Source organism: Lynx rufus, unplaced genomic scaffold, assembly GCF_022079265.1.
Source record: "Lynx rufus isolate CCGP_SWC_20201006 ecotype Redwood Valley unplaced genomic scaffold, mLynRuf1.p SCAF_9, whole genome shotgun sequence".
NCBI classification, from domain to species: Eukaryota; Metazoa; Chordata; class Mammalia; order Carnivora; family Felidae; genus Lynx; species Lynx rufus.
In genome coordinates this window covers 102660226-102687853 of record NW_025814897.1, presented here as the reverse complement: position 1 = coordinate 102687853, position 27628 = coordinate 102660226, and the positions used below count along the sequence as shown (strand labels likewise).

Genomic DNA, 27628 nt, shown 5'->3' with positions numbered 1-27628 from the left:
CCGAGTTCCTGATGAAAGCATGGGGCTTACTCTTTATTAAGCTGAACCTGCTGAACCTGACCCTGGTAGCTGTGGGGAAGGCTGAAGCAGCTTGGGGGGGGCGGCGGGGAGGGGACAGATGTCCCCAGGGAGTTCACGCTTCCCTTGTGGGGTTGTGGGTGATGGGGTTAGATGTGGGTTTAAATCCCAGCTCTCATGCTTCCTGGCTGTGTGGCCTTGGGCAAATGACTCAGTCTTTCTGAGCCTCAGTTTATCTTCGAAACAGGGAAACTAATATCTACCTCATAGGATTATTCTACGGGTTAAATGAGATAATGTGCGTGACACTGGCGGGCACTTAGTAGTGCCTTGTGGCCACTCGTTATCACTGTTGTTCTCTCTACTCTTGGGAAGGGGGGCAGCTCAGGTGCTACTGCCCTAGGGGTCCAGGGAAGCAGACAGGGGCGAGGCAAGGGGTGAAGGGGAGAGTGAGGTCTTAGCAGGGAGGGCTACCTGTCTGCCAGAGCGCTGCGAGGCCCAGACACCTGGGTCCAGTGTGGCTTCCTGGGGTGAACAGTAGAAACGAAGGCCCCCCTCTCTGCCTCCCCCCCTTGCCTAGGTGGGTGCCCTAGTGGGAGGCCTGGAGCCCAAGGGTGAGCAGATGGAGCCCCGGGAAGGGGCCCTAGTGGCCGATGGAGTAGGCCCCCGAATCTGTGGACCGCTTCTCCTCGGTGGTCTGGTCGCTGGGGTACACTGTGTTGGCCGAGGCGGTGACCTTCAGCGTCATCTCGTCCACCTGCAGATAGAAAGGCTGGCGTTATCGTGCTCTAACTACAGGGAAGGTCCTCCTGTGGGGACCCCACTTGGCAGACACAGCAGGTGGGGCTCACGGCCTCCTTATCCAGGAGCTCGAGCAAGTCTGCGTGATCCCAACAGTCTTTCCGTGCACCCCAAGGGCAGACAGGAACCTGAGCTAACCAGAAACGGAGAGGGGCAATGAGTAGATGGGGGTGTCGGTGGTGATGACCCACAGAGCCCCCAAGGGTCTCCACAGAGCCCATTCTTGGCTAAATCCCTCTTTTCTGGACCCCCAACTTGCACCGAGGCCCAATGAGCTCCCCTGAAGAAGTCCCCAAAAGGGGGAGCGATTGAGAGTCCCTGGGGCCTAGTGCCACTCCCTGCCCTGTCCCTCCACCTCTCATGCGCCTGCCCCCACCCTCCCCAGCTCACCTCCTCAAACTTCTTGGCTTTGTACTGGTCGGCCCCCTTGAGGAAGTTCAGCAGGATGATGTCACAGAGGACGGTGCCCTGGAGGAAGAGGCAGGGCGGACTCAGTGGGGCTGCCCTGCGAGGAGAGGAGCGGGCTGGCAGGAAGCAGCAGTGGGCACGATTGCCCTCAGGCAGAAAGCAGGCCAGGGGCCGGGAGGAGTCCTCCAAAGACACCTGACTGATGTTTCCACTTGGAAAGATGTCCAGGGGTTTGGCAGAATGTCTTCATCACCCGAATCTCCAGCTCCTGGCAGTGACCCCAGACCAAAATGCAGGGAGAGGACTTGATGGGAGAAGCGGAGGGTGAGGGGGTAGGAGTCCCTGGGAGCAGGGCTCTGTTCCTTAGGTCTGTGGACTCCTGGAGTCTCCTCCCTCACCTTCACGGTGGGGAACAGGAGCTCTGAACCAAGTCTGTCCCTCCCGCAAACGGGGAGGTAATGAGCTCTCTGTGACTGGACATGTTCACTCAGGACTGACCCAGTCTGGGGGTGGGGGACAGTCCCCTTGCCAGACTGAAGCATCTGGCAAGAGGTCAGGCTTTACATTCTAGGCAGAAGCAGGGCTTACCTGGGCCACCATCCCCCCCCCCCCCGCCACCCCCAGCTGGAGCCCCACCTTGACTGGCCTCCTGTCTGAGCCTGGAGGGGCTAAACTCACCACTCCCACGGAGGTGAAGGCTGCCACAGAGCTGATGATGGTGGGGATGATGTTGAACTTGCCAGCCTGCATGCACAAAGATCCAGGCGAGTGGGCAGAGGGTCAGGTACGAGGTCCTGAGGCCTGAGACCGAACGTGGACTCGCAGCCAAAGAGAGCCCATGGGTGGAGGGTTCTTGGAGGACCAGCAGGCCCCAGCCCTTCACGCCCCAGCCCAGGCAAAGAGACTACACATGTGACTAGCTGAGGCTCTCAGAGCTGGTCAGTGGCAGGACCTTGCCCCCCCCCCGCCCCGCCCCCAGCAGAGGAGGCTCTTCGGGGCCCAAGACCGGTCTGGGTTTCCTCCCTTGTGTCCCGCCGTCACCCCAGCCCGAGGACTCACATTCCCGTACACCAGCACGTCAAAGCGGATGCCAAAAGCCTTCAGGAGCGTGCGGTATTCGCTGCCATTCTCCAGCTTGTAGTACTTGGCGAACCTGGAGGCCAGAGGCGGCAGGTGGGTCGCCCTGGGGACTCCTACCTGAACCTTCAGAGTCCCCTGGAGCCTACAATCCGTGCTTACTGAGAGACTCTTATCGATGGTTTTGCTGGATGCCTGCCACCGTCCTCCCTGTGTGGTTAGCTGGCCCTCTGCACAGACGTCATCTTCGGGGCTTGTTACAAAGGCAGATTCCCAGCCCTCCCCCAAACCTGTGGAATCAGCATCTCTGTGGGTGGGGCCCAGGACTCTGCCTTTTTAAATAATATCCAGAGATGATTCTGATGTGTATGAAAGTCTGAGCTGTGCTGGACTCCATGCATCTTCAGTTTATTTGTTTGGGTATCTCAGGGCCCAGCTCGCAGCAGATGCTCCCCTCCCATAGGCTTGTCAGCCTCCTTGGGCTCAAAGCCTGGCTCTGCCACTTATCGGCTGTGCAACCTGGGGCCGGTTCCTTAACCCCTCTGAGACTCAAGTTCCTCCATTATTATTGGTCATAATATAGAAGTCCTGCTTCCCAGGGGTGCTGTGAGAATTACATTCGCATTTATAGAGAGGCTTTAAAAAGCCCTTTTAGACACCTTGTCTCCTTCTACCCTCGTCACAGACCTGCTGGGTAGGGACGTGACTGCTCTGTTTCTCAAGTGAGGCTCTGAGGGGCGTGAAGTAGCCCAAGTTCAGGACTATATCCTCTACACCTTCTCTGCCCGGGCTGCTGGGTGACAGGAACCTTGCTGGGGACAGGTAAGAATGATCACCTTCAAAACGGGGGCCCCCGAGCACCTCACTGTGAAGATGCCCCGGGAGGTGAAGGGACTGCCTGTGGCTTCACAGTCAGTAAGCAGGTGAACTGCATTTGTTTAAAGCCGGTCGATCCTCCCCCCGCCCCCTGGCCCCCTCCCCACGCCCTGCCCATGCTAGGCAAAACCCTAGTGTCAGCAAAGTGTAATCTCTTAACCCACGGCAGTAAAATGGGCTCCTGATGCCAGTGTCCCAGGAAAACGGTGAGGGTCAAGTGAGATGATGGAGTGAAGGGACTCAGAAAACCCCACAGGTGTGTGGGCCTGACACGGGTCTGATTTGGTGCCGCGGCTGTGTCCCCGTCAGTGTTTCTTTTTCTTTCTTTCTTTGTTTCTTTCTGTTTCTTTCCTTCTTTCATCTTTTAATATTTTTATTTTATTTTTGAGAGAGAGAGAGAGAGACAGAGCATGAGCAGGGGAGGGGGCAGAGAGGGAGGGAGACACAGAACCCAAAGCAGCCTCCAGGCTCTGAGCTGTCAGCACAGAGCCCAACGCGGGGCTTGAACCCACGAACCACGAGATCATGACCTGAGCCCAAGTGGGAAGCCCAGCAGACTGAGCCACCCCGGCACCCCTCCCCTTCAGTGTTTCTGATCCCCACAGGTTCCCAGGCCTCTCCCAGCAGAAAGAGGAGTCTTGAGAAACTCCCTCCTCAAAGGGGTTTCCCGGACTGCTGTGCCGCCCCTCCCACGGCTGTTTGTATTTGAATCTGTACAGCGGGGAGAGTAAAATGCTCAGCCAAGTGCTGAGACAACAGAGGGATCACGGGTTTGGGAACAAGATCATCTTGGGGAAGAGTCATCTAAACTTATAAAATGTCAGCCAATGTCTGCTCTGGCTGTGAGGAATTTTGGAGTTAGGCAGAAAGGGGTCCGAAGTTCCACTCCATGTTGGCAGCTTGGCCTTTTATGTGACCCAGCCCTCAGGGTTTCACTTTTCATGTCTAGGAAGAGGGGGTGCTCATGTCCCCCCTGCAGATCTGTTAGTGACAGGGGTAAACACGGAGACCCGTCCTTTGGGACAGGCACTGTCGCGACACTTGTCGCCATCTCTGGGTTGGACACTCTGCCCTTCTCTGCAGGGCCTGGGAACCTGGTCTGCAGAGCCTGCCTCGGCCAAGCTCCCTACCCTCTGATTCCAGGTGGGTGCAGCCGTGAGAGGCATCCACAGGCCATCAGAGGAAGAAGGGGTGAACTGGGTCCGGAAGGAGTCTGGGCCCCACATTTCCCATGGAGAAACAGCCAGTGTGTGTGTGTGTGTGTGTGTGTGTGTGTCCCCCCCCACCCCCCGCATGGTGCACCTGTTGCCTGGGACTGAAAAGTAAGGCTGAAACCTAGCCAGTGAGGGGAAGCTTCCCCAGGGAGCCTGACCTGGGAACGAGTGTCCTGTGGACTCCACAGCCAAAAGGGGAGGCAGGGGAGGGCAGGATGATCTTCTGGAGACGGAGACCCAGAGTAAAAATGGGAGTGGCCCCAGGAAGGAGGCTGAGAGGAACCCAAAGACCTAACCCTAAGAAGCAAAGTCTTGGAGGATGGGGACAGAGGGGAGGGGCTGGACCCACCTCCAAGATATGATAAGATACGGTCTGGGTGGCGGCGGAGGGCTTCACAGACCAGGCAGAAGGGAGTGGACCAGGCCGCACCAGCAGGAGGGGGGATGCAAAATAGACCCCAGAAAGGAAGTCACTCTTATGATGACGAGGAGGTCCAAGAATACAGTGGTCCAAGGAGGCCTCTCAGGAGATTTTAAAGAAGTCCAGAAAAGAAGCATCTGGAATGGACAGAGGCTCCAGGAAGTCCTCACTGTGGCTTTCAGGTTGGCCTGAGAAAAAGTGTAGACCATCACCTTCTCCACTCCTGTTAACTGAATACCAGAAAATATGCAAATCTCTTAAGACAAGTATCTCACGCAGTTAATCTCATGAAGAAGGGGCGAGGACCCATTTTGTAGATGGGGAGACAGAGGAGGAGGTGACCTGCCTGAGCCGGGATTCCAATCTCTGCCCTTAATGCTGAATGTGCTGCCTCCGAGCTCCAGGTGGCCAGTAAGGACAGAAGCAGACCTGGAGCCAGATCTCAAAGCCCGTCTGTATTCTGTGTTCTGCTCACATCCCTGGAGAGCTCAGGCACCTGCTGTCCACGGGGACCGGGCTGGGGTGGGACTGTGGGTCACAGGTGTTTGGGGCAGGGCAGAGGCTGGCACTGCGCTCCCGAAGTCTGCATTCCCGGCCTGAGGCTACCGTCATGAAAAATGCTCTCACATTGACTCGGAGAACAAAAAGTCAGCATCCTGGGCACTGTGTTCAAAGCGAGGGCTGGCTAAATTTATCTTGGGAAGGAATGTGAAGGAACAGGGAGAAAAACCAAAGCGGACTTGGTTTTTCTCCAGCACCTGCCTTCCAAGAGGCAATACGTATGATAAGATCATTATCTCACCAACCACCCACCCTCGGAGGCGGGTTGGCAGGGACTGGTTCTCTTCCTGGGTAGGAGGGAGGAAGCCCGGTGCTCAGGGAGGGAGGGGCCAGGCTAAAAGCAGGGAAGGGCCCGGGAGTCCTGACTTCTGCTCTCGAGTGGCCGGTGAGCGTCACGGCATCTGGCCCAGCCCTGTGGCACTAGGGTCTGGGGTGTCTTCTCTCTTGGCACGTGGCTGGACCATACTGCCCGCCCTCTTGCATCGAACTAAGGCGGGGGCCTTGGCTACTTCTTGCCAATGGAACGTGAATGGAAGTGAAGTCTGCCAAATGTGGGCTGAGGTGTGTTGGAACATCGTACCTTGTTTATCCTCTCTTTCCTCATGGCCGGCCACTGGGGAGCTAGGGGTGAACTCAGGCCCTAGGGGAGACTGATTCAAGAGGTGACAGGAGCCCAGCTGCCCGAACGACTGCGCTGACCCAGTGTGAACTGTGCCATGGGCAGTAAACAAACATTTGTGTGAAGCCTCCGAGCTGAGGGGGTGTTTGTTACAGCAGTTAGCAATATTTACCCTGACTGTTACAAACATCCATAATTTTCTATCTGAGAGACCTGGGGTTCAGGGAGGAGAAGTTACCCACCAAAGAATGAAGAGTGAGTTAAAATTGGGGAGTTTTGGGGGTGCCTGGGTGGCTCAGTCAGTTAAGCATCTGACTTCGACTCGGATCATGATCTCACGGTTGGTGAGTTCGAGCCCCACATGGGGCTCTCCGCTCTCAGGGCTGAGTCTGCTTCAGATCCTGTCTCCCTCCCCACCCCCAAATAAATAAACATTAAAAAAAATGGGGGAGGTTTTCAAGAGTAGCCAGGGAGAGAGCAAATTCCAATGATGCCACATGGCTAGGATTTTCCCCTCCAAGAGTCTTGGAGGTCTGGGCGTGGTTCTGTGGCCTTCGACTAATTTTTCCACCCTGGACAAGCGGAAACCTCTCTGAGCTTTCTTCCTCAACCGAGCGGTGAGAACAGAAAGAGCCACGGGGAGGACGGAAAAGTGCCTAAAGCTTGTCCCTTTCCTTTCATATCCTAGGATCATGATACATGAAACACTATCTATCCTGGAGAGAGTCCTACCAGTGGGAAGAACGGCCGGCATGTGCTCAGTGCTTACTATGTGCCCGGCACTGTGCCAAGTGCATGACACTTACTAGCGCATTGAATACTCAACCCCGTGGAATCGTGCACTGCTGCTCTTCCCATTTTACAGATGAGGAACCAGGATCACACAGGTTGAGCAATTTGTGTAAGGTCCCCAAACCACCAGTCGGTGAGCGAACCTGGGATTCAAACTCAGGCAGTCCAGTGCCACAGCCCACACTCGTAGCCAGCATTCTAGACTGTTCTTTTTGCTGCCTGACTTCTGTGAGATCCTGGCCAATTGCTTTCAGTTCTCCAGCGGGGGACCTTCTGTGTTGGGAAGGTGGGTCTCTCGACCCAGAGCCAATGACCCAGAGTCACTGGCTGGGAGCAGAACAGGAAGCACACGCCGGCCATGCAGTGTTGGGAGAGGGATGCCTAGCTTCCTTGTCTGTAAAGGGGATGGGCTGAGCTACACCGTGCCCGGCCCTGATTTCTCCCAAATCCTCCGATTCCTACCTCTGCAGCTTTGGTTTTCTCGGCTGGGAAATGCGGCTGGCGAGAGCGATGCCACCAACACCCAGCCGGGCCCAGTCCGCCTTCCTCACCTACTGGCAGATGCTCCCTCGGTGCCAGGCACCAGAAGTAACAGCCACACCACCCTGCCTGCCTTCCTGAGCCACCTCATAGACACGGACTTCTTGCCTCTGCCCATGCTGTTCCCCTCCCCTCCCTTCCCACCTTGCAAACTCCTATTCATCCACTAGGGCCCAGCAGATATTTAGAGCACACCTACCCTTTGCCAGGCACTGCGCTAGGCACTGCTGATACCTTGGCCAGCTCTGCTCTCCTCACAGGGAGAGAAATACTAACAGCCACACATTCCCATAAGTAGCTAAAGCCCGACATCGGGGCTGAAAAGGAGAGAGCACCATTCGAAGAGCTCATCGAGTGAAGAGCTAGGCTGGAGAGTCAAGGAAGGCTCTGTGCGAAGCGACATTAAAGCTGCGACCCATGGGGCGCCTGGGTGGCGCAGTCGGTTGAGCGTCCGACTTCAGCCAGGTCACGGTCTCGCGGTCCGTGAGTTCGAGCCCCGCGTCGGGCTCTGGGCTGATGGCCTGGAGCCTGTTTCCGATTCTGTGTCTCCCTCTCTCTCTGCCCCTCCCCCGTTCATGCTCTGTCTCTCTCTGTCCCCAAAATAAATAAAAAACGTTGAAAAAAATTAAAAAAAAAAAAAAAGCTGCGACCCGGAAGGAGAGGTGAGACGTGAGCAGGCCAGAGGCGGAGGCAGCTGTCCTGGCTGAGGGAACCGCAAGCCCTCTCGCGGAAAAGGACACGGTGTCTCTGAAGAAGCCGCAGGAGCTCGGTGGACTGGAGGACAGAGCCGGGTGGGCCCGTGCGTGCGTCTCTTCCCGAGTCCACACTCGGCGACCTCACGCTTGTAGCTTCGAGTTGACAAGGGAGGCGTATTTACACCGCAGAGATGGGCCGACGCGGGGAATCCGGTGTCTCCTTTTCCTCCAGAGCTGCTTTGTCAGCGTGGGGCGGAGGCTGTAACTGTAACGAGCTACCTGTCTTGCCTCTGCCCGGCCCCGGGGTCTCTGCCTCAGCACCTGCTGCCCCAGACTGTGGTTGACAGGACTCGGAGGCAGACCCCACGCTCCGCCGTTGCCCAAGGGCCTACCAAATGCAGTTGTCGCTGGTTCCCCAGATTCCTGACATCCCACAGACTCAGTTTAGCCACGTCGGCCTCTGGTTTCCCCCTCCTGATTCGGCCTCTCGGAACGCTCCCATTCTTTAGGTGGAGCTGCTCGAAGGTGGCAGCATCGGGCTGTTTGTCTCCCAAATAGAAAACATTTAGATGTGGCAGGTGGCTGGGTGGGAGAGTAGGCGCTGTCGGTGGGAACCAGCCCCTGTGGAGGAGAAGCGGGGACAACAGCAGAGACGTCATATGTGCGGAGTGCTTCATCCTGCTGAGCGCTGGGCCCGAGGCTTCCACACTTCCTGCCTCCCCGACACCTCACGGCCGCCCGGTGCTCTGGCCGTCGGTGGAAGGGCTTTGAAACGACACCGTCCTGGGCTGGCACCGCGGCTCCCAGTTAGCCCTCATCAGCTGAGGTGAAGCCCCTCACCTGGGTGTGTCTCAGTCTCCCCAGATGTGAAACAGAGGTGCCGGCAGGTGCTATGGGCTTGTTACGGAGGATTCTGTGAGCTGCTGGGCGTGAGGCACAGGGCTTTCGGGGAACCTCATCCCGTGATCATCGGGCTGGAGAGAAGAACGGCCAGCTCTGTTCCTGCTCCTGGGCCTGCCGGGGGCACAGACGGGATCTGAGCTCGAATGCCCCCCCTTGCCGCTCCCCCGGGACAGGGCCCAGAAAGGAGACTTTGTGGCGGCCTCAGGGTGGCGCAAGGACTTGCTAAGCTGGTGCCCTGTGAAAACAGCTGCTGGGGAGAGAGAGTGCGGCTGGGGCCCGCAAGGAGAGAATGGAGCTGGACGCCTGAGGCCACTGCGCCCGGAAGGGGCAGGGAGCCTGGGGGGCGGCCAGGCCCGGGCTGCAGCTGTTGGGGTCCGGAGGGTGTGTGCGCACGCACGTGATCCCTCATGCCGCGAGCAGCGATAGATAAAGAATGAGTAAGTACAAACATCAATTACCGTAATAAATCATTTGTCAGATGTGCTTCTGCTGGGCAGGGTTGAAAGTACGTTCTGATGAGACAGGTCCATAAATAACAGTGCACGCTTCAGCAGCCCGACCTTCCAAAGCCTCTCCCCAGACACCCACAGGCACTGGTTCAGACTTCTAGAGCCTGAAGGGGCCTTATCACCTTTGAACAGCCCATTTCACAGAAGAAGAAACTGAGGCCCCCGGAGGGGCTGAGACTTGCTGACGATCACACTGAGCATCTGGGGGGGCAGGGAACCTCAACCATAGCCTGCAGGCCTCCTGCCTCACCCCCCCCCACCCCCCCCCGGGGCTCTCTCTGCTTCACCTCTGCTTCACCTTCATTATTCTTGGCTCGCTCCGGCACAAAAGATTTGTCGTATAAAACATTTTGTTATTTGGGTTCAGGTTTGTATCATTTCCACTTGACCATAGGAACTGGTCTCGTTCACGTTTGTATGAGCCACAAAGCCTGATATAATCTGGAATTGGAAGAGATTTTCAGAGCCCTCCCCTCGTTAGCCACAAGAGGCTGGCCACCGCTGCCCGCTCCCGGGATCCCCCCAGAGAGGCGAAACTCGCTGCCTTCAGAAGCAGCCCAGTTCCAGCCTCGGGTGGCTCCAGCTCTTAGAAACGCTTCTCCACGCTGGGCTGACATTTGCACCAGTCGGCAGTCAATAACCGTCTGCTGAATGGAGAAGGGTTTTATCACAATGTACAAATCCCTTGGAAGCTCTCAGACATCTGTTTAGAAACGATCCCATGGAGTGATGGAGATTCCTTCCTAAAGCAGGGACACGTAACTGTCACAGCCGCAGAAAAAATAGCAGCAAACTTGCGGGATCCGGGTTGGACTTGTAAGGGAAAACTAGGGCCCGGAATGTGAGTTTCCAAGTGAAGGAAGTGGTGTTCCCAGCAAAGCTTTTGCCTGGTGAGAAGCAGTTTTGCCAGCTGAAATACACTTTTACAGTTGATTTTATACTGATAGGAAAATATCTCCTGGCAGACTCACTGCATGGGGTGGGGGGGCAACATCCTTGGAGCTGGGACGCCTTCCCTTAGCGAAGACCCCAAGCCATACTTACTTACTCATATTCTCGGAGCCTAATCAGCTTCAGGGGCGGACATTTAAACAATGGTTTGTTGTTGATCTTTTTACATATTACTATTAATTCATCTTTGATGAGGCAGGGAAAGATCAACGGACACACAGTTGGAAGAAGTACCTACCCGAGAGCCGGGTGGCTAGCCGTCTGTTCCGGGAGTAATCTTTGTAGCCTCAGTTTCCTCATCTGTCAAATGGGGGTAACCGTACGGTCCTACCGGGATAGTTGTGGTTACCAGCACAGGCTCTGGAGGCTGTCAGAATTTGAAATCCAGTCCAGCAGTATTTGCTGTGTGGCCTTGGGCAGATAATGAAACCTCTGAGCTTTCAGTTTCCAGCTATAAAATTCTTCAGAGTTGATGAGATAATCCACAAAGAGCACTTGCTAAGTCCCTGGCTCACTGGGTAAGCACTCAGTGAGGGTTAGCCATTATATTCTACAATAAAGTTGGTTGTTGTGTGGATAGGCTAGACAGGAACGTTATACAAGGCTGTAAAAATTCAGGATCGCTCCAGTGGCCTCTCTCCCACTTCCAGCTAAACAAAGGGAAGAGGAAAATGGATCACGGAGAATTCAAGCAAAATACACCCCCGTCGAAGGGGCCTTCGAGTGTCTCTGGGGAGATGACGGAAATGGCTGCTTTTAACACATGGCTTTTGGAAGGAGAAAAATCCAGATTGCAGAAAGAATGATCAAAGCCAAGGGCACACTTTCGATTCTGTCTCTGTCGATTGGCCTAAGATCTTGCTGATCCGCACGTTTCGGCGTGGAAACAGAGCAGGTGCCAGATTTCCGAGCTTCGTGGGTACATTTCCAACACGAAGCGATCACTAGAAACACCTACCGCATGAGGAACATCTCGCAGCTGAACAAGTGTTTTTTGTCCCAGACACCAAGAGAGGAAATCCAAAACCGCCTTGCCTTTTAGTCGCAAAGCTGTCTTAGCAGCGCTCGGGGGAGAAACGCGAATCAGACACTGCTGAATGCGTGCCCTTACTTCTCTCCCATCATCCCGGCCATCGGGCCATCGCTGCTGGGTGTCTCTCTTCTGGTTGCTTCCTTGTTGCAAACGATTTGAAGGTGACAGGTGTGCTAGGGGCACTGGCTGTAGATCAGGTCCCTGGGTTTGGGCCCCGATGCACCTCTTCTTTAAGCTGTGTGACCTGGGGCAAGTGTCTACTGTGGGGGGGGGGGTGTGGGCGTGAGCTGTGAATCCTGACAAAATAGGTGTGAAAAGGCTTTGCAAACTTAACTCTGGGGGGCTCTTCTTCTGAGGTCTGGGGATGGGCTTTTTAAAGATCTTCAGGGGCGCCTGGGTGGCGCAGTCGGTTAAGCGTCCGACTTCAGCCAGGTCACGATCTTGCGGTCTGTGAGTTCGAGCCCCGCGTCGGGCTCTGGGCTGATGGCTCGGAGCCTGGAGCCTGTTTCCGATGCTGTGTCTCCCTCTCTCTCTGCCCCTCCCCTGTTCATGCTCTGTTTCTCTCTGTCCCAAAAAAAATAAATAAAAAACGTTGAAAAAAAAAATTTAAAGATCTTCAAAGTCCTGGAATCTCTCTGTACAGAAAGGCAGAGAAAAAGCACTGGAGGGAAGCTCACCAAACTGTCCAGCACATTAACTTCCTGTAAGGGGAGCAAAACTGGAGGAGTGAAAGGGAGTGTCTACATATCGCTTGGATGTATTACTCTGAGGATGCATTTCTATCTTATTTGTGGAATTAAGGTGTTCTTTTTTTTTTTTTTTTTTAAAGAAAATGCCTGTCTATGAACACGTGCATCTTATGGGGCATTTGCTCCATGGGCTCCTCAGGGGCGTATGAGGGTTAGAGACCTCCCTGTGTTCATGAAGGACACCCCTGATCCACACTCCTGCCTCGGGCATCCTCAGTCCGTGGTTTGGATTCTGGCTTCGGGTGGAGCCTGGCGGGGTCACAACTCCTGTCCTGACAGCGGTGTCCCCAGGTGTCAGTCACTGCTTCCTGCCCTCGCCCCTTCAGACCCGGGCAGTCACCGGCATCCGGGTACTGGCCCCAGGCTCTGCGCTATCCGTTGCGGTTTTCCTACACCCTGCCCACACCTTTGAAACAGTCCCTTTATTAAACTCTCCTCAAATTACCCAGTTTGCATGTGCCATCTGTTTCCTGCTGGGACCCTGACTGCTATAGTATTTTTAATCCGTCTTTGTAACCATCTCTGCCCATATACTCATGCGCACTCATGTACATTCACTGACAGCGTGTTCACACACACGCACACACACGCACACACACTCACAGGCACGCTCAGGCACACAGTGCACTTACACACTCACCCGCAGACTCACACTCATCCCCTAACAAACACACCCACTCCCTCAAAACCTTACCCAATACTCACATTCACATGCGACACCGTCTGCCTGCTCCCAGCACTCTGGTTAAAATCCTGCTCTGGTGCACCGAGGGTCCACCTGGGATGCAGGGACCTGGCCCTTGTCTACACCGCTGCCACTGGGGTGCCTGTCACCTGCACACCACTACACCGGTGACTCTCGCCAGTTCCTCTTTTTGGAAATGCTGTACTTCGTCCACTACGAATCCGGATGGACCCACCAATGGCAACTCTCAATGTACTTGGAAAGAGGCTTCATAAAAATACCACGTTAAAGAGGCTCCTGGAGTGTTCAGCCATACAGAATAGACAGAGGAGTAAAAATAAAATCGTTCCACCAAGTTTCAGGTAGGGACAGATGGCAACCTCAGGAGATCACACAAACAAAGATTAATTTAGATGGACGGCACCACGTACTTTGGGTAGAAGTCGAAGGGAGACACATTCTGGCTCAATACGAGGTCACCTTTCCAATAACTGGAGCTGTCAATGAGGGACAGGCCATCTTGTGAGGCGGCCCCACGTCTGGGGCCGTGTTACAGCGAGACTGATAGTGGAGTTGGGACAAATGACCTCTCAGGCTCCTTAAGGTGTTCCTGAACCTTGGGCAAGTCACTTCCCCTCTGAAATTTCCACTTCCTCATCTGTAAAAAGGCCCCCTCAGTCTAGGGGTCTCCCAGGGGTCCTCATTGGCTATACATTCTCTCAATCTCTGATCCTACAGGAGAAGAGCGGCAAGAAGGAGGGGGAGGGAATTTGGAAAGGAGCTGCAGAAGTAATTAGTGATGGAAATGCGAATCTCTAGCTGCCTCTCATCTGAGTTTGCAGATTAAAACAAGGCTGACTCTTGGCTGAATGATTCCATTCCCTCCAGAGCGAATGGCAACCGTAGGACGTTGAAAAAAAAAATCTGGCCTGTGTTAGAGACAGAGCAGCAGGTGAATGTGTTTGGGGGACAAAAGGCCAGACCCCGAATTGTGCCTCCAGCAGCCCCTAGTCCCTTTAGCCTCTGTGGACCTCAGATTCTTCGTTTAAGTGGGGATGAAAGTGTCAAGCACACAAGCATGTTTTCCGGAGGGTTGACACATAGGAATGTCCGTAGCTTTCGTGGATGCATGGAAATCAGCTGAGAAAATAGGGTTGTGTCCAGGCTCCCACGCTTCCTGGTTGTGTGGCCTTGGGAAACTTATTTCAGGCTGCAAGCCTTTGTTTTCTCACCTGTGAAGTGGGGATACGGTGGCACCTACATCACAGAGCGTTGTGCCAAACAACGTATCGTGCTGGGGAATGAGGAGCTTTGTGGGTTCTTAGCTTTCCCGTGTCAGACACCCAAGTGTGGCCTGTGCCGAACTGGGCTGTGACCCTTAGCCTCTGTGGCCTCCCCCGATGTGGGCGCTTGCTTAGCTTAGCCTTGGGGGTCCATGTGGTGCCAGTAGCTTGAAGGGAACATGAGGGCAGTGGGTGGGCACCCGGGAGGAGGGGTTTGGGGGATCTTGGGCGGAGCCCTGTGTCTGTCACAGTCCCCAGATATTCCCCCACGCCAGAGCTATTCTTTGAGCCCCCTTGGAAACTCTTCTAAACTACAGGGGTTGAATTGAGCAGCTTTGCCCCTTCATACTCTGGCCTAGGAGCCTTCGGTGAGGCGGTTAGTTACCTGGGGTCCACACCTCTCACACAGCTCCCCGTAGGCCCCTGCAGGGGTTAGGCTCACAGGGTTCTTGGAGATCCTGGATCTGTCTGCCCAAATACAATCTAAGCTGATTCAGGACCAGTTCTACCTCGTGTCCTTCTGTGCCGGGCGGGAAGGGGGTGCGGGTGGCAGGGCGGCCATAGCACAACAAACTGGAGATCCAGAATGCCAGACCATTTCTTCTTTAAATGAAACAACTTGTTCTAAAACTGGGGGGGGGGCACCAGTAGTTGGGGGCTTCATAATACACACATCCTTCACCGGCTCATCTGCCCTGTAAGTTATTAGGAAAACTGAAGTGTTCCCACTGGCCAGGGGGAAGTTATGAAGATGAAAACTTTGCATTTTAGATCCTGAGAATTTTATTAATTACGTTGCTATTTTAAGCCACCGTACAAATATCCTTTGTATTGATTTCTGTGTGATGTACCCACTGAATAAATATGCCAATTTCTGCCAGGGAGCCGAACAGTATTTTTAACCTACTTTAAAATATGTGTTGTTTCCTATGGTTTTTTAAAGTTTGGAGTTGATTATGAAAGCACTTTCAATTTTAAAAAATTCTTCTTTCCAGAGAATATACATATATATTTTAAACTATTAAATATAAAGAGTAATGGGATGTAGTTTTAGACGTAGTTTTAAAACTACAAATAAAGGTTAAGAAAAAGGTGAAATGATTACTTTTTCGCTTATCTATGCCATTATGTTGGAAAACACCACTATAACAAAGAAAGTTCGAGTAACCATTCTTTGGACGTGTAACTGAAACCTATTCTGACGTGTACCATTTTCCCTGATCGCTGCCTAGTCAACCCGTTTAATGTATGACACTGTTGTGTGCAATCAAGGCCCTACCAGAGACCTCAGGATCTTCAAAAGTTAAGGGAAAAAAAAAAAAAACGAGAGAGCTGAAACTTTTCGCCCCTTGCTTACTAGGATCCTCAAGATAATGGCACTGCGGCCATTTCACAGATGGGGAAATCAGGTAGGGAGAAGGTCAAGGGCTTCGTCAGGGGCTTTCAGCTGGTTCCAAATAGTTAATTCTGGGTTCTTCTCTTTCCCCCTCTTCAAAATGGAGGTGATGGTGGTGGTGGTGGGTGTCAGGGAGAGGTTCCTTATGTCTCAAGGACATTGGGAGTATGAACCAGATGGTGCTTAAAGGCTGGTTTGAGCCCTTGGTTGGAAAGGCAAGAAAGAACCAACGGCCACCGTGGTTGTTCTTTGGGACCGAGATGAAGATGGACAGAACGGAAATACCTTCTTTCCATCTTGTAACCTGGCACCGCTGTTGCCCTTGCTGTGTGGATTGAGAAACCTGAGAAAACTCAGGTGCCCGACAAGGGCTGCCCGGGCGTTCCTGAGGCACACTCCAGCTTCAGAGCCCGAGCTCAGAAGGGCTCAGAATCACAGACCACACCCTCTGGGAGGCCTTGGTCGTGCGGTCTCACGGCTGACCTGGCCGCGCCGTCGCCGGGTGGCGGCACTTAGAAAGCCTTCTCTGATGTCGAGCTGAAGCCCGGGGCAGGGGGGGGACCACGTGGGCCCCTTTCTTCTCCACATGCGTTGCTGCTGGGGGTGGAACTCTAGAACGGCCCCTGCCTCCTCCTCCTGATGTCCCAGGAGCCCCGGGATTACCTGAAGTTGTAGCCTGGGGAGACGCTGCTCTTCTCGGAAACGCTGTCGAGCCTGGTGAAGGAGTATTTGGGGATGCACTGGTCCCACGCCCTGTCGAGGTCACACACCCAGCCGATCTTAATGCCGAGGACTCCGCCCTGTAGAAGGGGGCCAGGTGTGAGGAGGCAGGGCTGTCTCCACTGGGTGGGGACAGGGGGTCATGACAGACAGACACGTGATTCTTCCCATTCTCCAGGTGGAGGGAAAGTGGTTCGGCCAGTGCTGCTTCGTAAACAAAGTGCTGCACTCAGGGGTGAGGACCTTTGAGCCCATAAATCCCGTTTTTGTCTTCCGTCCCTTTGGCAGCAGGAAGGATCCACGCGGGCTTTTTCAGAGCTCCAACGTGGAGTGTGAAGGCGAGGATGGCGGACTGAGGCTTGGCAGGAAGGGTGAGGGAGGCAAGGCCCCCCGGGACAGGGGTGGGAGACCCCGTTGAGGCACGAAGCCAGTTGCAGACCTGTCATGCCTCCACCAGGTGGCGCTGCCCGGCCACAGCCCCGGGTTCCCGGGACCTCCACCCTCCGCCTGCCAAAGGGCCCCGGGTCCTCTAGGCGCTCACCGTGCTGGCCAGTTTGGCAAAATCCTGCCCTGCGAACTTGACCACGTCCCCCACCCGCAAGATGGGGCAGAAGGGGGCCTTGTCAGGGTGGAAACGGCACGTCTTCATGTCGGCGGCTGTGAGGTTGGGAAGGAGGTTTCCCCTGGGGAGGGAGGAGGAGAGATGAGAAGCAAGGGCCAGGGTTCACACGAAGATGGGCATACACAGCCTCCTCAGAGACCCTCTGGGCCCAGGCAGGGGGGACGGGGACCTGACATCTTGGACACTCGCAGGCTCCGTCACCTCTGTTCCTGCATCCTCCCTGCAACTCCGAGGCCCCTCTCTCTGCATCAGAGTTGAGTGTACCCATGTCTAACATCCCCCAGCACCCAGGCTGGGGCTCCCAGGGGCCAGGAGTCACGCCTGATTTCTCTCGGCACCTCCGTGGTAACTGGCACCGTGCTGCACACGCCCGATGCCCGCCGAGCACCGGCGGAGTGAAGGAGTCAACCAACTCCTAACTAGCTAGCGGGAAGGGACACACCCACTTGGGCTTGATGTGGGAGGAAAGAGGTGGGAACGGGCCCCTCAGGCCCCGAAGGTTGGTGGGATCTGGGTTCCAGGCCCAGGCTGACCTTGTCCCTCACCTGCCTGGAGCAGAACTCCCATCTGGGTTCTGAGCCCCGAGGCGGGAGGCTGGCACAGAGACTGGCCCCAGAGCCCTCCCTACTACTTGGTGGTCAAAACCAGCTGGGAGATTGGGAACAGGAGCCCCAGGGAGATGGGGAGACACCATGGGGAGAACCACGCGCAATGGGCTTCTCCACCCCTCTGAAAATGAGCTGGGGCGGGGGTGCACTGCTTCCTGCTTTAGGGAGGGAGTTGGGACTCACTTCTCAAAGTTGAAGAGGGGGAAACGGATGCTGTTCTTGATGAAAATAGTGAAGTTCTCGGCTTCCATCATGACAGGCCTGTGGGTGAGAACAAGGGGGCCTTAGCTTCTTGGGAAGAGACAGGGGAAACAGGGTGCTTTCGCCCAGGGACCACTTTTACTGCTGGACGTTTCCCACTGGGCACCTGGTCTTGGCCTCTCTGGGGCCGAGGGCCAGAGGGAGAGGAGGGTGGCAGGTGAGGCAGGGGGAAGGTGCCATCCTGAGACCACTTCCCGGCCCTGGACTGGACACCACTGGGGGTGCCCGTGACACCCTCTGCAGGCGCAGGGGTGCAGACAGAGCTCCCCACATTGTCAACGGAGAGCTGGGGCGGGGTCCTCACATTTCCACCGTGTCCACCTCGGTGGGGCACCAGCCCTGGATCTCACAGGTCCGGAGCACAGAGCTGTAGTTCACGCAGCGGCCGGTGAGGATCCCTGTAACGGGAGCCACGAGTGCTGGGGGTCTTTGCCACTCCCTCACCCCCACCCCACCTTTCATCAGGGGACCCCCGCCCCACACTCAGGGACCCCACAGGTGGAGGGGAGACACAGGGAGGGCAAGGGAGGTGGACCAATGGCACAGGAGCCCTGCCGAGCTCTCTCCCTCCTCTCCTCCTGAGCCCTAGACCAAGCCAGAGGGAGATGAGTCTCCTTGCTCCCCGGTCACGGTGTGCTCTTCCTTGCCTCTGAGGCTTTGCTGCAGTTGTTCCTTCTGTCTAGAATGTTCTTCTCAAAACCCTTCTATGCCGCCAACTCCTTCCCATCCTTCAGGGCCCACCTAAAATGTCACCGCCTCTAGGAAGCCATGTGGGGCCACCTACCTGGAGCCAATCTCTCTCCCTTCCCCAGCCCCCACTGTTCCTCCTTGACGGCACTTTGTCACCACCATCCCCGGGCTGTGGACTCCTCTGGGGGCAGCCCCCACTGGCTCTGGTTCACGTGAGCATCTATAAATGCTGGCAGAATTCCAAGAAACAGGCCAATTCCCATGCTCTCTCCTAGGGTGGACTCTCCCCCATGGGGGATGTGCTGCCCTCCAGGGTCCCACTAACACTCTGGGGTTGTGGGGGGGGCGGCAAGGGGAAGGGATGCACTCACCCCCACTCGGGAAGCGCTCAGGCCCGCACTGGCTGTCTGATACACAGCGGTACTTCTCCTCGCTCTGTGGGGAGACAGGGCTGCAGGTGGGTGTAGGACCCTGTGCTGGGCCTGGATGAGCCTCTCGGCTCCCAATGCTTCCCCATAACTGGGGGCCTTTGGAGATGGAGGTCCCAGGACACAGCTCCAAGGCTGGAATTCGGACCTCTGCTCACACCCATGCCCCTCCCTGCCACTGCTCCCCACCCACAAAGTTTTCTTCCTTGACCTGCTTCATCCAACCTCTCTTCCTCCCCTCACCTCTGGGCAGAATCCTTGCATCTGGTTTTCAGTAACTATCATCTTGGTGATGATGACAAAGACAGAGGTACCCTTGGTAGGAGAAGGGAGAGAAAAAAAAATGCACCAATGACAATCCAGGAGCTGGGTATCACTGTTATCCCCACTCTACAGACGAGGAAACCCATACTTGGGGTAAGAGATTCGGCCAAGGTCACAGGGCTAATAGAGGGCAGAGGTGGGTCCAAGTCAGGTCTAACCATCCACCCGTCCTCTCTTGCCTCCCTCTGCGTGTTGTGCTGATCACAGGATGAGTGTGGCAGGCCCTGAAGGGGACCCTGCTTCCCTGATGCCTAGTGCTGCACTCTGGAGGGCAGGCCCAAGCACCCCACCCCACCCCTTCATCCTCCAGCTGCAGGGGAAGGGCTTCTCTGATCACCGATGCCACAAACCCTGGTTGGGGGATTCCGTCGGCACTCTCCCTACCTTGCCCCAGCATCTGGGCATCCACATAGCACCCTGGGGGTAGGGGGACTGTACCTGGGGTGGGGTCACATAATCAGACACGTCCATGACTCTGTTGGCATAGCGTCCAAAGCCCTTGACCTTGGTTACGACGGAGGACTCAATGGCTGTGTCCCGCACCTGGTAAGCCTTCTCGTGTAAGAACACCCACCTGGGCAGAAGAGCAGGGATGGAGAGCAAGAGAAGAGGGTCTAGGCCCATCAGACAGAGGCCAGGAGAGGCTTCCTTCCCCAACATTAGACGGCACAGGGTCTGGCCCTGTGGCAGGGGGAAGGCCTGTGCTGGAGGGGAGAGACCTCGCCCTGTGTTGGCTTAGAGTTTTTCCATCTTTCCTGTTTACTGCTTCAGGACCACTTTTAGACTTTTTCCCCTCCCCCGCCCCCCCATCGTGAAATTTTAATACTACAGATATCAGCTTATGTACAGTATGTATATTTGTATTTTATACATAAAAATCTCAAGGATAGGTTTTCACCCCCTTGGGGGCAGCATCGCCCCCTTGAGGGCGACATGGTCCCTTTGCCAACGCATCGTCATTCCCGCTGACTCAGAGGCCACCTCTTTGGCAGGCGACTGGAAAGAGGAGGGGCAGGGGATCCTACACCTCTGACCCTGAGCACCCCAGGCTTTGCTCGTGGGTGAGCCTAAGTGCCGGCACATAGTAGGTGTGCGGTAAACAAGTCAGTGAAGGCATCTGGGAGCTGGACACTTGGTAGAGTCTCCACCTGTGCAAGCGCCAGATGAGGCTAGAGGAGGAGGGGAGGAGCAGCTCACTACCCGGCAGGTAGAAGGAGTTGGGTTAGCAGGCGGCGGCCGCTGACCTCATTCCTTGGACTGTGCTGCCACCCAGTGGAAGTTTACCTGTACTGCCTTCTTCTTGCCGCTTCAAGCCATTACTTGGGCCAGGATCAGGGCGGGCTCCCACTCTTCCACCTCCGCCTCTCTCCCCGGACTCCCGGACCCTCGCAGCCTTCCCCAGCAGCAAGAAGGGCCTGCAGGCCACTCTTCCCTCTGCACTCCTGCGAGAGCCCTCAAGGCGCGAGCCACTCTTGGCCTCAATAGCCCAGCCTGTAGCCAGTCGTATTAGCTCCGGACAGCACACGGGGAGGCAGATGCCGTCACTGTCCCCATTATACAGATGAGGAAGGGTCATCACATGCATTTGGAAAATGCTGCACACTCCTAGTTTTGGAGAAACACTGGTGACATCTCGTGGAATCCAGGAATGCACTTTGGGAATAGCTGGATTAGGGTCACTTTCTGCATGCTAACCGAGGACGGCACAAGGTTGGGGTGGCCCATCAGATGAGGATGAGCAGAAGGAAGGAACTGGAGGCTGTGTGTTGTGGAAAGCACAAAGCTGGGGAAGGGTCAGGCTGGGAAGCTGGCCTGAGGACTTTATAAGCAGGGAGTTAGGATTTCAGGCCCGGGAGTTTTCCAACCCCAGAAGGTTGTCTAAGAATGGGCTGCTATGGGAGGTGGTGAGCTCCACGTGCCTGGGAAGACTCAAGGAGATGTTTTCAGTTGAGAGGGGGTATTGGACTGGATGACCTCTGGAGTCCCCATAGCGGGGAACAGCTCCGGGGTCATGCTGGGGGTCACAGTCACTTGTAGGATGGGCACCTACCCGTCCTGTTTATGTGAACACAGGCTGACGTTTGCAAGAGACTCTTTGTGCAGTTTTCAGTGAGGGGGCTGGGAGTTACCCCATAATGGGGCTTCCCTCATGGGTCTGAATTCCAAATGCTCTCCTGAGTGGGACAGAGGGGGTGGGGTCACAGCCAGCACTGGCGGGTGGCTCCCAACCTGTCACCTGTTTTATTGTTGCCGCCTTATAGCAGGCAACATCCTGATTAATGCAACCTTAGGAGTTCATATGCTTGTACAGGGCTCGAACACCCTGCCTGTATGGACATCCGTGGTGTTGTATGCTTTACTTTCTTTTTCTTTTTTCTTTTTTTTTTTGCAAGGGGAGGGGTTTCATCAAGGTCTCGTAAGGAAATCTCACACACAAATCTCATCCACCACCTGACGTCCAAATGAGTATTATCAGCTCACGGCTGGGGCCCTGCCCAGTGGAGGGAGTGAGGCCAAGGGCCCAGGTCTCCCTGCTCCCAGCTGAGCTCGCCACTGCCCCAAGTAGAAGCCACAGTCACAATACGCCATCTGGAACCTCAGTGTGCCTGGCCATGGAGTGGCCACATCTCTGAGTGGTGATCTAATGACAAGGTTTCCTAAGACCCCTTGCCCTGTCCATAAAGCCCAGGAACATCTGCTGATGAGAAGCGGGGTTCAGATCATCACCTAACCAACACAGCCCGCTGAGTGCTCCGTGCGGTAGGGGTTCCCTGAGTCCTTACCACAACCCAGAGAGACATTTTTGTCAGTACTATTATTTTTTTATGCTTGTTTATTTTTGGGGGAGAGAACGAGTGGGGGAGGGGCTGAGAGAGAAGGGGGCAGAGGATCAGAAGTGGGCTCCGCACCGACAGCAGAGAGCCCGATATGGGGCTCGAACTCATGAACCATGAGATCACGACCTGGGCCGTAGTCAGAAGCCCAACCGACTGAGCCACCCAGGCGGCCCTTAGGTCACACATAAGGAACCAAAGGCACAGAGGTGTACTGACTTGCCAAGCTGAGAGGTGGGCTCCAACCCGGACAGACTGCTGGGAACCCCCTCACACCTCACACCCTGCACGGCTGGTCTTGGGGCTGCTGGCTCCCAGTCACCGGGGCAACAACTCTAGGCTTGGCAAAGTCGCAGGAGGAAGGGCCCCTAGGGCTTGGAAGAGTAATTAACCAATCTCTTTCCTTCTCCTTCTCCTCTAAAGCTCCTTCTTGTGCCCAGTGGGTAGGAGACTCCACATCAGAATTCTCTCTCTGAGTTAAATAATAAGTGGGAGAATTTCAGTGGCCCCTTGGGGCCCAAGGACGTCATCAGGGCAGCTCAAAATAAGGGGATGCTTCATTTCCAGAACAGAGGGACTGAGTCTGTCTCCAGAGGCCAGGGCTGAGGAGATAGGGCAGGACTGGGCCTTCGATTCTTGGCATTTACTCTGCTACTCTGACTTATTTTTTTCTTGTGTTCCTGGTTTATTATTTATAGAGCGGAAAGCGGGTGTCAGCTCCTTGGCAGGTGGGATGTGTGGGAAGGAGGCCAGAGCAGCATCCCAGCCCCTTCTGTCCACCCCCAAGGAGTCAGGGAGGAGGCCGGGGAGTGGGCGTGGGGGGTGTGTGTGTCCGGAGGAGAGGGGTCTCTAAGGAATGTGTGAGCCGGGAGGAAGGGGAAGGTGTGCTGGGGAGTCCATGAAATGATCATAGCTGCCATCTATCACTGACTCTCCCATTTCAGGCAAAGCACTTGACATGGCAGCTCGCCTCGCCATACCTCCCTGGGGCGGACATTCCTAAACCCATTTTCCAGATATGAGGCCTGAGACTTAGAGACATAAGGTGATCCGTCCAAGCCCCACTCATAGTTGTGTCAGAGCGAGGCTTCTAACCAGAGGCTCTTCATTCCATGGCCTCCCCTTCATGGGGTGTGGAGAGGGGAGAGGGAGACCAGAGTGAAAACCACTCCTCTCTCTGCACCTGTAACGTGGGAGGTTCCAGAAGGTCTTCCCACCATACTTGCCACCTAGTGTCCCATGGGGTGCCTAGGGTGCATCCAGGGGGGAGGATGGGGTGGTGGGCCAAGAAGGTGGAATTTCAGGCCCTTCTCTCTAAATGAGAGCAGTTCCCCTTTTAACTGCTGTATGTATTAAGCTTCTTTATAAGATTCAAAACGAGGCTGGATATTATGAACCAAATGGGGCAGCTGTGCAAATAGTCTATGGATTGGGCCGCGCAGGGGGAGGGAGGGACGGGGAGAGCAGAGCTGTGAGGGGTCCAAGGCACCATCAGCCACCACAGGTCCTTCTGATGATGAAGCACCAAAGGGCAGGGGGTACCCCTCTGTCACTTTGCAGGAAGGCACTTCCTTCAAGGAGGTCCTGCAAACCAGTCATGGAACCACCAGCACTTCTGTAAACTCAGTCCCCAGGGATCTCCTATTTCCTCCTCAGCTCCCCAGAGGATCCCAAAAAGAAACTGGCTCTTAGGAAGTCCCACCCCACAGAGGAGACAGGGGATTGCCACCGGGGCCCAGGAAGGCCACATGAGAAACACCAGGAAAGTCTTGGCCTCTCTGTGCACCTGGCTGGGTAAAGGAAACCAGGGATGAAGTGGTGTGAACCCCAGACAAGCAGCCGAGGTTGGAGCAGGGGTGAGAGCATACGTGCAGACGATGAGCTGGTGTGTTACTGCAAACGCATAAGAGGAATGGTTGGCTCATGTTACACGTGTCCTAGTAAGGTTGTGCATCTGGTCTACCTCGCAGGGATGATATGGCAGAGATTCAAGTGTTAGTTACATGTTACTATCACAGCATTAAAAATCCTTCCAAATGCTACTGTGTCCAAGCCATCCTCCTCTCTCTCCCTATGACTGCACCACCCTTAACGGATTATCCTGTGTCCATTCCTACCCACTCCAATCCCTTGGCATATGAGCCAGAATGATCTTCCCAATTCAGATCTCATTTGTCTGTCTCCTCTCTCTCTCCCCCTCTCCTTCCCTCCCTCCCTCCCTCCCTCCCTCCCTCCCTCCCTCCATCTCTGTCTCTCTGTCTCTGTCTCTGTCTCTCTGTCTCTCTGTTTCTCTCTCACACACACACACACACACACACACACACACACACACTTCCCATCCATTGTCCTTCTGTACGAATGAAAGCTCTGAGGGTGTCTGAGGTCTGGCTGGATCTGTGATCCCACCCCTATCTCACGCCACACTCACCTTTGCTCCTTCTGCTCCGGCCATAGAGACCTTCTTTTCTTCTCCCCATTTGCCAGGCCCTTTCCCTTTGCAGAGCTGGGTTTCTCTGCCTTGAATCCTCTTCCTTCCCTTTCCCCCACCCTGGGTTGTTCTTACTTGTCCTTCAGATCTTGCCTTGGGCACCACACCTCCAGAAAACCTTGTCTTAGCTCCCCAACCAGGTCAAATACCTCCATGCTGGCAGCTCTCTTAGCACCGTGTGCCTCTTCTTCAAATCATGGGCCTTGGTTGAAATTTTACATTTGTTCTTGGAGATAGTTTGATTAATGCCCATCTCTTGCACCGTAAGCTCCATGAGGGTGAGGGCCCTGTCTGCTTTTGCCCACCTTTCTGTCCTTGGTGCACAATGCCTGGCATGAAGAAATGCTCAGTAAATTTCTGCTAAATTAATGACAATGGATCATGAAGTCCTAATGGTGCATGGGCTCACGTGCACAGAGATGGGGCTCAGGCCAGGGGGCTGGGCTGCAGACTGCACGGATGTAACTGGAAAGAGCTGCTCCATGGGGAGCTGTCAGGCTGGGAGATGGATGGGGCTGGATATCAAGACGCCGAAGAGCCTCTCCTGCTTGTTCCTGCAGGCTGAGCTCCAGCGCTGAGGATCAGAGCATCAGATCGTATCACGATGAGGAAGAGACGGGGCAGGGGGAGAGCAGAGCAGACTGGCCCAGGAGGCGCTGTCTACCCTCCATCAACCTTCTGCCAGAGCCAACAGAGCCAGGAATGTGCTGAGGCAGCTTTGGGATCCACCTGGACCACCATACCGTCTCGTCTCGTGGCTATAAACAGTCACAGCATCGTATATACATGTGAACATGGAACAGTTAAGAACCAGCTTCCAGCCAGACTCTGGAGATGCGGACATGGAACATTGGCAAACATTGTATCTCACAAAACCTCCCAGTTGCAAGTAAACTTCAACACTGCTTATCCTACCCCTTCTCTCATATCCCGGAGAGGAGCACTGGATGCATACCCTGGTCCAAACAGGCACATAAGTGAAGCCTACTGGCTCCCACAAAGCACACAAAGCAAAAAAATCCCTTAAGCCACGTCTGCCTGCTTTTCCGAGCACACGCTCACACCCTGCTCTGACCTTTCAGGCAAGGAGGCCCATGCACGCACAGCTCCAGCTCACACATGCACCGGACGTCCCCTTTCACTTGCTTGAATTCACTCATGACAGGTGTCACTGGCTAGCTGTCTCTCACACGCAGAGCCATTGTCTCAAGGAACACCATGAGACTAGAGACCGGCACACCAGGAAAGAAAACTTGAGAGGTTTCTGCCTGTCATTTCTGGTGCCCCATCGGTGCGCGCAAATGACCACAAGAAAGACAGAACCTGTGTTTTCTCCCCAGCCATTGTCTGTTTCATGGCCCTTTGTGTATATATGTGTGTGCGTGTGTGTGTGTGGGGGGGAGTGCATGCCTTTAAAGGTGGGCACTGGGAGGGGGTCTTCTGACCACTGGCTCTTAAGCAGCCCCCAGGACGGGTTATATGGTAGAAAGTCAGGTAGCAGTAGAGAACATTCGCTTTCTGACAAAGGGGAGTGTTTCTGGATTCATGAGGAGGGCCCCTGTATCATGTTCAAATGGCCACCTTTCCCCCGAGCAACTCTTCCCTTGAGTGTTATTTGTGCCTGTGTCTCTCCTCCTCACCAAAGAGCAGACCCCCTGCTTTGTCCTACCCTCTAGGAGGAAGGGCTTCTCCCCTTGCCCCATTGTTTCACCATCTCCCCAAAGCCAGGAAGGGAATCCCTCATTCCAAAGTGGTTCAGTTCCCTCCTTCCCACCCCACCATCAACCGGATCAAACCAGCACTGTCTCCTATTTCAGTGCCTTCCCTTCCCCTTTCCTGTGCTTCCTCGTCTTTTTAGGACCCCAAAGCACTGGTTGAGGAGAACGGGAAGATGTGTGTGTGGGGGGGGTCTCTTCTCTGGTGGGGGCAGGATAGAAGGGAGAAGCGAGATGGTCACCTGGGACTTCTCCTGGTGGAGGGCGTGGTACCAGGGCAAAAACTCACTCCTTGGGGTGTGTGCCTAGAAACCACCCTCTGATTCCCGAGGATTTACTGGGGAAAAGAACTCATCTGGGGACCAGATCCCTGATGGGAGTGGCCGAGTCCAGTCCATGGGACACGGCTCCATAGAAGAGACTGCTTCCTCCAACAGAGAAGCCCAGGGCGCTGGACAGCAACAACACCGAGGGGACACCAGGCAGCCCTCCCCTGCCAGGACCCGAAGGCCCACAGGACTCACCCCACGAAGTAGGAGATGATCAAAAGCTGGACTGCTCGGTTGATGACCCCAATGGTCCAGCTTTTCACAACCACTGACTTGGTGGTCTCGTAGGTGAAGAAATCTGACACGCAGTTCATGCTGAGAGAGCACTCAGGGGCCACTGAGAAGGGACCCAATGGTGGCCTCAGGAGGGAGAGGTCCTCAGGACAGGGAGACAGAGATCAAAGCCTGGAGGGGACAGCTTGGAGGGGCTTGAGGAACGGGTGGGGAGCCTGTTCCTTTAAGTCAGGCAACCCTGGCTCAGTGCCCAGGCTCTCTCTGCTCTTGATACTCTGGGCTGCCAAGAGTCCAAGACCAGGGAGGGGGGACCCCCTTTTAGTTCGTCTCCACCCCACTCCCCTGTGATGTCACGGCAGGGGTGGGGTCTCCAGTCCCAGGCTCCTGATTGCCTGGGATGCAGCTGGCTAGGGCCCTCTGGGACTCGTGTTTTATCTGCACTGTCTACCCTTTCTGTTCCGTTCTCTCATGCCGCATCTTTATTCCAGCTCACCAGCTGCTTCATGCTCTTCTTAAAGCCCCTTGAAACGTCCCATCCCCCAGGCATCCAGCAGCCTTTCCTGGGCTGAGTGCCCCCTTCATTTGTGAGTGTCCTCCTAAGGTCGCTCGGTTTTGCAGCCCTCTACTCCTTTCTTGAGTTGCCTCCAATAGCACGGGTCAGTGGGGAAGGGTCTCTTGAATATTCCTCTTGACCTTCTGGGAGGAGTGAGTAAAGAGTTACATGGTTCACGTTCCTAACTCAAGCTGGCAGTGGCCCACAGTCTATCTGCAGCCTGACCTTATCACCTTGGGGTGTTTTGTTTTGCACTGTTTTACTGTGAGTTTACTTGTCTGAACCTTTTGT

The 27628-nt window shown here is 55.1% G+C and overlaps 1 protein-coding gene across 1 annotated transcript; it reads right to left on the bottom strand.

The window, feature by feature from the left end:
- Positions 1-661: 661 nt before the first annotated feature.
- Positions 662-26864, bottom strand: P2RX3 (purinergic receptor P2X 3). The gene is made up of 12 exons (XM_047072254.1): positions 26746-26864; positions 19623-19758; positions 19104-19175; positions 18804-18867; positions 18047-18140; positions 17665-17742; positions 16793-16934; positions 16195-16331; positions 2287-2380; positions 1906-1971; positions 1210-1287; positions 662-775 (listed from the first exon to the last, which is right to left on the bottom strand). Exons 1-12 carry the CDS (start codon positions 26862-26864, stop codon positions 662-664), a joined length of 1194 nt encoding a protein of 397 aa, XP_046928210.1.
- Positions 26865-27628: the final 764 nt, after the last annotated feature.

Coding starts and splice junctions, on each gene's coding strand:
- P2RX3 (XM_047072254.1), bottom strand. CDS start 26,864: ATGAACTGCGTGTCAGATTTCTTCACCTACGAGACCACCAAGTCAGTG. Junction 16,332..16,792: donor TTGCCAAACTGGCCAGCACG/GTGAGCGCCTAG, acceptor CCCCTTCTACAG/GGCGGAGTCCTCGGCATTAA. Junction 2,381..16,194: donor TCCCCAGGCTACAACTTCAG/GTAATCCCGGGG, acceptor TCTGGCCTCCAG/GTTCGCCAAGTACTACAAGC.